This window comes from Copadichromis virginalis, linkage group LG6, assembly GCF_057382275.1.
Source record: "Copadichromis virginalis isolate Kocher_CV1m ecotype Utaka linkage group LG6, C_Virginalis_male_GT1.1, whole genome shotgun sequence".
Classification (NCBI taxonomy): domain Eukaryota; kingdom Metazoa; phylum Chordata; class Actinopteri; order Cichliformes; family Cichlidae; genus Copadichromis; species Copadichromis virginalis.
The window spans coordinates 33,055,487-33,065,522 of NC_140623.1; the positions used below are offsets into that span (position 1 = coordinate 33,055,487).

General features: G+C 36.0%; 2 protein-coding genes across 2 annotated transcripts; both read right to left on the reverse strand.

Annotated features, from left to right (window-relative positions):
• Positions 1-907: 907 nt before the first annotated feature.
• Positions 908-2,709, reverse strand: LOC146708189 (uncharacterized). The gene is made up of 4 exons (XM_085460935.1): positions 2,465-2,709; positions 2,344-2,385; positions 2,103-2,251; positions 908-1,408 (listed from the first exon to the last, which is right to left on the reverse strand). The coding sequence occupies exons 1-4, from the start codon at positions 2,487-2,489 to the stop codon at positions 980-982; spliced, it is 645 nt and encodes a 214-aa protein (XP_085317061.1). The 5' UTR covers positions 2,490-2,709; the 3' UTR covers positions 908-979.
• A 3,240-nt stretch (positions 2,710-5,949) lies between these two features.
• LOC146708190 (uncharacterized) lies at positions 5,950-9,562 on the reverse strand. Its single transcript, XM_085460793.1, has 7 exons — positions 9,526-9,562; positions 9,114-9,434; positions 8,304-8,414; positions 8,168-8,209; positions 7,944-8,092; positions 7,225-7,266; positions 5,950-7,007 (listed from the first exon to the last, which is right to left on the reverse strand). The coding sequence occupies exons 1-7, from the start codon at positions 9,560-9,562 to the stop codon at positions 6,564-6,566; spliced, it is 1,146 nt and encodes a 381-aa protein (XP_085316919.1). The 3' UTR covers positions 5,950-6,563.
• Positions 9,563-10,036: the final 474 nt, after the last annotated feature.

Here is a 10,036-nt window from a genome sequence, read left to right on the forward strand (position 1 = left end):
TTTGGTCCCAACACTGACCCTTGGGGAACACCACATGTAATACCAAGTTTCTCTGAATGGTAATGCCCTATGCTAACATATTGTTCCCGACCTGTTAGGTAACTTTTTAACCAGTTACCAGCTTTCCCTCGAATACCATATCTTTCCAATTTATCCAGTAAAATTGAGTGATTGATTGTGTCGAAGGCCTTTTTGAGGTCAACAAAAATACCAACTGCATATTTATTTTTATCCAGTGTATCAGTAATTTCTTCTACTGCCTCAATTATCGCCATTGAAGTGGTTCTTTGCGTTCTGAAACCATACTGACCAACATTTATTATTTGATGTTTTTCAAGGAATTTTTCTAATCTTGAATTAAAAAGTTTTTCTAGAATTTTTGAGAATTGAGGCAGTAGAGAAATAGACCTATAATTGGTAAAACTGTGTTTGTCATTACTTTTATATAGTGGTATTACTTTCGCAATTTTCATTTTTTTTGGAAAACAACCGGACTGAAATGATAAATTACAGATATATGTTAAGGGACTAGCAATATTCAGAATAACCTGTTTAACTACAGACATATTTATGTCATGATAATCCATTGAAGACTTATTACTTCTTGCTCATTTGTAGCTGAGAGGAACAGTGAAAAGGGATTTGATTTTATATTTTATAATAAATATATAATGAAAATATATAATTAACAACATGATGTAGAAAAAAATTTAGATTTTGTTAGTGTTAATACACATATCAGTTCCCAAAAAAATCAGAATTTTTTCACTATTTTGTGATGGGTTGGGTCTTACAGGGTTAAATGAAACCAAAGTATAAACGACAAAAACACAGACAGAGACAGCCATGAAATGGAAACACTGACAGTACAATTAGTGTACATCTTTAATATTGGTGAAGACTGTTGTTGATGATTAGTGAAGAAGTTCACTTTTCCATAAATGTCACAAAATGTTACAAAATCACAAATCAGATGAAACTAATTCTGATTTATTTCTGATAAATCTAAACCGAACCAAAGCGATCTGGGCTTTTCACATGGGACTCTGGAGACACAACGGTTTGCAAAGCTCAGTGTATTTTTGCTTGTATTAGGTTTAGTTATTTCCTTTTTTCTACAAGCACCATCATCTGTTCTTTCAAATATGAAAGCTGGCAAAGTATTGATATAGATTCCAGAGTTATTTTCATAGTCATTTTGGTCGTCTTTGGGTGAATCTCCTGAACCTGCAGGAAGCTTGAATAAAGTGATATTTTCATAGGTATCAGCGAGTACACTACGTTTGGTCGCTGTGGCATCAGATGTTAAAGGATCTGCTCTTTGTTGGTGAGCAGAGACAAATGAACTCTTAGGAGACTTGTTACTACCCTTTTTCGTCTTGTCAGTGTCATCATAACCACAGCTGCCCTGTTGACAAGTGAAAAAGAAAAAAAATCAGCATGCTCTTATATGATCCGCATTTATTGGGTTTGTGTAGAAAATCAATTTTTAAATGATTATTAATTTAAATACAAAAAAAAGGATTTCTGTGAGTATCCATACATTTACAATTATCTGGATCTGTGTTACAGAGTAACCAGTCTAAGCAAAGCTGATCTACGTACCTCACCCTAATGAGGTACCCAGAGCTGTAACTCTGTCAAACAAGCTCAGTCCCAAAGAAAACAGATTGAAGTGTGTTCAAAGAGTGTTTTAAGCTCGTTTTTAACAATTCATTGGACAGGGTCAGTCATTTCCTAACACTGATTTTTGGCTAATCGGTGCATACTGCAGAAGCTAAAGAAACTCTACCAAAAATAAAACATGAGATCTAAAATATTGAATGATACCCTTCAGTGATGTTGTTGCACAGGTTTATCTGTGGATAGAGGCAGTATAAAGAATATTTTTCTACCATTACATGTAAAAGAAATGCATGAGGGTGGTAAGAGTATTTTTTCATCTAACAGCATGTTAGTTGTGTTTTGATATAACACAGAAGGATTTACTCACATTATACTCCTTTAACTACAAACATGAACATGGTTTTGTGCTTCAGTTTATATTGCCTCTTTATATTTGTGTACTACTTTCATAGTGATCCCCGTTTTCTGATTCATACCTCTCTTTTGTTTGCACTGGTGAGGTCTACACCTTTGGAGCAAATTAATTGTTTATGTTTTGAGGTTTTTCTGGACTTCCGGAAACATACTGCCAGCAGCAAGACGGAGATCAGACCAACACCACCAACGGTAGCAAACACGATGGTACCTGATGAAAACAAGACAATTATCAGATCTTGTTCATGTAAACACTTTAAGCCAATAAGCTATTAGCTAAGCTAATATCAAACAAAACTTTACCTTTGTTGATTTTAGGTTCTTCTTCAGCTGTGAAGTTTAGGGCTGTAGGAAGAATTAAGTATTACTTCATGTAAGTTTATCTGTGAGTCACATTCATAAGGACTGATATGTGTATTTATACCTGTTGAAAGTTCTATAGGCTTCATGGTTCCTGTTCCGGTTGTGAAGTTTGTTGTGTTGGTATTTTGATTTGTCCATGTGGCAACCGGTATGACAGTTGTCTCGGTTGCAACAGCTGTTTAAGAGAGTGGTTATTTACAAGGTATTTATACTATTTGTACTTTCCTTTGTCAGAACATATACAACCCCACTTCCAAAAAAGCTGGGATGTTGGGCACTGGTTCACCAATATGGGTGAACCTGTGCCAGTTTCCTCAGTGTGACAATAATCAAGAGATTCAGAGAATATGTAAAACTCTTTATAAGAGATAAGCCTGATACTCAGTACTGGATGTCCATGACGTTTGGGTCCTCAGTTGGCACTAAATTAAAAGCAGCATTGGTTCTGTTGTGGAATTAACTGCATGAGCCTCAAAATCATTGTCTGTGAACAAAGTTAACAATGCAATCCACAAGTGCAGGTTAAAGCTCTGTCCTGTAAAGAAGAAGTCATATGTGAACAAGATCCAGAAATACCACCGTCTTCTGTGAGTAAAAGTTGATTTTAAATGCACTGAGGCAAAGTTTAATGTGTTCAGACAAATCAAATCTGAAATTCTTTTTCACAAAAATAGGTGGTGACCATCATTGTTGAGATCGGGTTGAGAAGCGTTATATAAGAAGTGGTCCATTTACCACAATTATTGTGTACCACAGGATTATAAACATTTATAAATGCAATTCTAAGTATCATATATAATAAAACCTTAGCTGTAATAAATTTATGTTTATTTCTCTGAAATCAAAAGGCCATTTTTTCATAACTGTTGTGTAGAAGAAGTAGTAATAAAAGCAAAACATTGAAATATGATACTGCAGTATGAGTGGGTAAAATTGTACAAAACTTTGTTGTTAAATTTATTTTGTTGCATTAACCCACAAACTGGGAATTGTACCTGCATGAATGTAAATACAAATATAAAATTAAGCGTATTCATGTATACCTACCTTTCTTTACTGTTAGGTGTACCTCAGCATATGTATCGAAACCAGTCCGCTCCACTGCACACCAGTATTTCTGTGAGTCTGACAACTGAAGATTGCTGAAGGTCACAGTGAAGAATCCATCCCCAGAGTCCACCAGAGCAATCCTCCCTGACTCTGCTCTTCGTCCAGATTCTACAGTAACCAGTATGTCTCCTGTGCTTTTACATGGATCTATGCAGAAATACTTGTTGTTGCTCCATGCATATGTGTGTGAGCACTGGAAGGACACACTTCTCCCTTCAAATTCCTCTACATTGATTATGACTCCATCAATCAATGTAACTGTTGAAATTGAAGCAATAATGTAATAAGTCATGTAGTAATAATAATAAGTGATGTGATAAGATACAAGACATCAAAATAAACATTTAAATGACATAAACTACTACACTTGTGTAGTCACTTACCATATAAAAGGCAGTAGAGGAAAGAAGTCTTCTTCATTGTAGCTGAAAAACTGACACTTGTACGTAGTTCTTTAATTTAAGTGATCTCTTAGACTCTACATTTACACATTACAACCCAGACCTGCTTCTGGAGGTCTGCTGTTAATCTGACTTTTGAAGGTTTGTGGGCATAAAGGGAGGAAATGACACCTACACAACCCACAACCTCGTTTATGACAGTTTCTTTTTACCGTTTCACAAACATTGTCAGTAGCTATATATATATATATATATATATTTATACTCTATTATACTCTATTCCTTATGCAAATAAAAGCAGTGAAAAATCACTGGCTGAGCAGGAGAGGAGATGAAAATAGTTTTTGATTTCGTTTTTTCCGTTGTTTTTTTTTTTATTACAGACATGTTGGATAATTTCACACAATATCATAAATTTAATTGTAGCAATTGTTTAACATTTTGGAAACTTAATTGAATGCTTTCTTTGAGACAGCAATTTCACAGATATATATTAAACTGTTAACAATCGTCCTGGTTTGAAATTTGAAATGTTTGTCAAAATGTTTTTTTCTTCTTCTGTAATTACACTCCTTTTACAAACAGCCAAATACTGAGGTTTTCATTAGTACAGATATATTTTGAATATTTTTAGGTGCTATCTCAAACCTTTCAGTCAAAGGCTGACAGGTCAACAGTTGGCAGTTTACTCATAAGAGTCATTGTGTTTTAGAGTTATGGTTTTGTGGTTTATAAGCTGTCAGTGTCTAGCCCTGACTTCTATCACCAAGAACATCCTTCCTGTAAAACGAGTAATCAAGACTTTCTAGCAGACATACATGTGTGCATGTATATGCAAACACATGTCATACAGACAACACTATACTAAAATCATGTCTCGTATAAAACAAAACAGTTATATTAAAACATTAAAGCAAAGCCACTTTACAAAATGAACATGTGTTTTAATGCCACCAAAGAAAATATTTTTTTGACTCCTTATGAATAATCCAATAACAAAATGATCAACTGGTTAAATGCTGTATGATCTTGCATGCATGTTACACTGAAGCTGGTTTTTTTTTTTTTTTATCTCAGTGCAAATAAATCTGCCTACAAAAGTCACTTCACTCTTCTGTGTAGTTTCTTTAGGGTCTAGTAAGTACAATGAGTGACATGAACTGACAGACAAGCAGAAATTAAATGGTTGTTTTAAGGCTACATTTTACAAAGGCTGTCAGAAGAAAGTGGAACGCTTCAATCATAGCAAAGATGTTTAGCACCCTCTTTAGATTATATACAGGGTTCTTCTGCGTCTTTAAATCTGAGACATAGATGCACTGTAATTGGAACCCCTTCTGAAATCCTATGCCATAACGTAACAGCATGTGCACCTAGAAATATAACTCTATGTTACACAGGGTATGGCCTCCAAGAAATAATGTGTAACGCATATGAAACACAGGGCTACTAAACCCATTTACGTCATTTAAAGCTATTGCTTTTTATTGTCACACGGGGGCGCCGTGAGACTGTTTTGCATTACAACAACCTTAGGTCTGTGAGACTGTCATATCTTAGGTCTTGTCCACAGGAAGTTTTTTCTGTCTCTGTCTTTGAGCTTTTTCCCTCTATTGTTTAAAGTGTGTGTTGGAGGAAGATGAAAAATATACTGGGCCCAAACTCTGAGCACAAAGACGCTAACATCTGAGTTATTTGTGTTATAAAATCGTAATTGGTTTTTTTTTTAACTACTAGAAAGGACTCTGGAGAACCCTTTATGACGGGCCCAGCACAAATGGGATTCTGGATGAAATTTCTGAAGAACTGAGTCAAGCCATTTCTTGAATTTTAGCCTTATGCACTATTAGTCCTAACTGGGTAGTAGACAATAGGGTCTGCACACTGACACTTCCTTGCAGTACTGATGTTTGGGTCTCAGTGAGCATTAAAGGACAATTCAGACTGGATTTTTTTCATTTCAAGATAGAAAGAGTTTATTTTGTTTAATTCATTTTGTTCAATAACTGAAGACCAGACACGTCTGATCCCCCAGGTTTTTCCCCAAAGAAACTACAGGGGGCCGAGAAGATAAAGGCTGTGCAGAAGATAATTAACACCATGCAAAAAATCATTGCCAGCCCTGGAGACCATCGCCAGATCCTCCTGTCTCAGGAAAACCAGGGCCATCACAGGGGACTCCTTGCACCCCGCCCACCCCTCAGGTCAGTCAGGTCTCACACCTCCAGACTCACACTGGGCCAATTAGATAGTCAACAAATGTTTTATTTTCTATGCACTAGCTCCCAGCACTTTGCAAATATTCTGATCTCCAGTGTGTGCCTTTCTCTTATATTATATATATTTCTCCTGTTTGCTATGTATTTCTTCTGTCTACTATTTATATTTATTCCGGCACAGTTGGTGTGGAGCACCTACAATTTCGTTGTACATGTACAATGACAACAAAGGGCTAATCTATTCTATTTTATTCTATCCCCAGAAAGGACCAGTCCAATTTAACTATGACTGATAATCTGCCTGAGAGGGCAAATCTGCAGACACTGAGGATAGCTGCAAAAGTTAATAATCATAACTGGAGATTATGGTGCACATAATTGGAGAAATTAACTTGTCCATGAATGTTTATGAATAACTTACAAATTTAGATTAAGTCTGATTAATTTCTGATAAATCTAAACCAAACCAAAGAGATTTTGGCTCCTTTGCGGTTGATCCACAGGAGACAGAAGGAGATGCCTTGTAGGTACAGCTCTCTATATTTTTGCACGACTTAGGTTTAGTTGTCTTTTTGACAAGTACCTGTTTGGGGTTTTTTGGCACTAGAGCTGGCAAAGTATTGACATGTATCCCAGAGTTATTATCATAGACATTTTGGTGCTGTGTTGTTGAACATTCTGAATCTGCAGGAAGGCTGGGGAAACAGATGGTTTCATAGATACAGGAGGGTACACTGCATTTGGCTGCTGCAGGTTCAGATTCAGATGGTGGATCTGAATGGCATCTTTGTTGGTGAGTAGAGACAGAAGAACTCTGAGATGACTTTTTACATTGGTTTGTCCTGTCGTCAGTGTCACTGTACTCACAGCTGACCTGTTGAAAAGTGACAAAGAAAAACAAAATAATCACATTCGTGAGTGCTCTATCTATGTATACTCTATGTATGCTCTACATCAACTGAGAAGTTCATCTATATTTCTTTATGGAATCTTTATTTATATATTATGAAACAAATTACTAAATAAATTAAGTATGTTGCATGAATTAGCCAAAAAAAATGGGCTTATATAATTTATTCACACATACGTACATCTTCTAACATTATCTGGTTTTGTGTCCCAGAGCCACGAGTCTAGGCAGAGCAGAGAGAGAACATTTTCAATACAATACAAAAAAATCAAACTAAAATAAGAAAACTCTGGAAACTAACAGAAACTTAACTAATTTAAAACCAAAAATCAAAATGAAATAAAAAATAAAAAGTAGTTAGAAAATTCAAAACTATAATTACTCAAACTCGGAAATGAATCCAGCCAAAGATGAGTTTGAAGTGGGTTTATGCTAGACAGTTACTTGGACAGGATGTGGGACTTTTCCTCAATCTGCCTAATGATGGTTAAGGATCTCAGTTTGCAGATCAGTGTCTATTTGCTCTACTGATTTGCAGCACAGCAAATTAAACTGAGATCTAACGTGCTAAACAGTGTTTCAGTGATGCACTTATATTTAGTTTTATCTGTGGAGAGAGCCAGACTGACAGTTTCCTTCAGTTCTAATGCATGCCTTTTAAATGCATGCAATGCTAAAGACAGGAAATGATTACCTGGGCTTGCCAAATAAACTATTTCCATCTAACATCAGTTATTTGCGCTCTCACAAAATACAGACTCTAGGTGCCATAATGTGTCATGATTTACTCTCGTTGTAATTCTATAAATTCAACCCAGAACATTTTTATTATGCATTTGATTTATATCGATTGGCTTCAGAGACTGTTTTCAGGGCTTATCTCCAGTTTCTAACTCATACCTCTCTTTGGTTTTCATTGCTGAAGTCTGTGCTGTTGCAGTAATCTTGTAGTTTATGTTTTGAGGTTTTTCTGGACTTCCTGATGCATACTGCCAGTAGCAAGAGAGCAATCAAAGCTAAACCCACAGCAGTAGTAAACATGATGGTGCCTGAGGAAAACAGGTTGAATTTCAAAATCTTATTCATGCAAAGTCTTTAAGTCATCATGTCAATCAGAACTTTACCTGTGTTGGTTTTAAGTTCTTCTTCAGCTGTGAAGTTTAAGACTGTAGGGCAAAATATAATATTAATTAATGTAAGTTTGTCTTTGATTTATTTTTATGTGGACTGAAATTTAATTATGTCAAATGTTTATTATACCTGTTGAAAGGTTTGTAGGTTTCATGGTTCCTGTTCCAGTTGTAAAATGTGTTATGTTGGTGTTTTGATATGTCCATGTAGAAGAAACATCAGATATGATAGTTGCTGTAACTGTATAAGGAGGAGAATTGAAAGAGTTACTTAGATTGTTGGTTTTTCACTCTTTTCAACATAATATGAATCAAAACAAAACCATAAATGTATTTCATTAAAAATCCCATCATGAGTATCATCAGCATACTGTACTTAAATCTTGTTTTTCATGTTGATACACTGCTCAACAAAATGGCTTTGTAGTAAAACAACTGAACTCAACTGCGTGCAGTCCGGAATTTTCACCAATTGAAAGTATTGTACACATTATCGCGTAACAAATATGACAAACACGACCAAAGACTGTGAAAAGGCTAAAGTCCTGTCTCAGACAAGAATGGGTCAACGGTCTTCTTCTAAACATCCAGCAACTGGTCCTCTCACTTCACAAACATTTGCAGACTGTTGTTCAAAGAGATCTGGCTGCTACACAGTGGTTCTGTGCCAACCTTTTTGAGATGTGTTGGCACCATCAATGTCAAAATAAGCAAAGTTTTTCTTAAGTCACAATTTCTCAGATTAAACGTTTGACATTTTTTCTCTGTCCTATATGACACAAATTTGACTTAATGAGATTTGCAAATAATTCCCCTCAGAGAATGAATGCATAGATGCACTTTATACTACCAACTAGGAGCTGTCCCTCCATTAATTTACAGGTGTAAAATTAAGAGTATTGGTGCATTTTATTTAAAAGTGATAGAACAATATACGTACTTTTCTTTACTGCAAGCTGCACTTCAGTATATGTGTCCAAACCAGGCCTATCCACTGCACACCAGTATTTCTGTGAGTCTGACAGCTGGAGATGACTGAAGGTCACGGTGAAGGATCCATCCCCAGAGTCCATCAGAGCAATCCTCCCTGACTCTGCTCTTCTGCCAGGTTCTACAGTAACCAGTTTTTCTCCTTCGTCTTTACATGGATCTTTGCAAAAATACTTGTTGCTGTTCGATGCAATTTTGTGTTTGCACTGGAAGGAGACATTTCTCCCCTCGAATCCCTCTACATTGATTATGGCTCCATCAGTAAGGGGAACTGCCAAAATTGATCATGTAACAAGATATGAAAGATGAAATTAAATCATTCAATGAAAAAATTTAAGTACTAAATTTGTGAATTCACTTACCAAACAAAAGGAAGTTGAGAAAAGAAATGGTCTTCATTGTTGCTGAAAAAGTAACAGCTATGTACCAGTAGTTCTTTCTTGCTCCCTTCAGGCTCAACATTTACAGCCTTAATTAAACTTATACAGTATACTAATAAATAAGACAACAAGGTGCATGTAGAATTAACTAGCCATAAGTGCACAAAGCACAGTTAGAATTGGTGAGCGGTGGAGGACAGAGTTGCTTCTGCAGGTAACTCAGATCTGCTTGCTTTGGTTTGTGGGCACAAAAGGGCGGAAATGACACCTACACAGCCTCCCTGACGAGAGCCTCTTTTAACTGGGTAGCGAACTGGGGCAGTAATTTAAGTGGCGTTTTATACCACATCTGCTTAAAATTAAAATTTGCTGCATCAACTATAAATTTAATTTTTTTTAATATGTGCCTTTAGATTTACTGACAGTTGAGCACTTCATTCTCGGACTGCAGGCTTACTTGTTGTTCATAGAGTGTTTAAAAGTAGAATGGGAG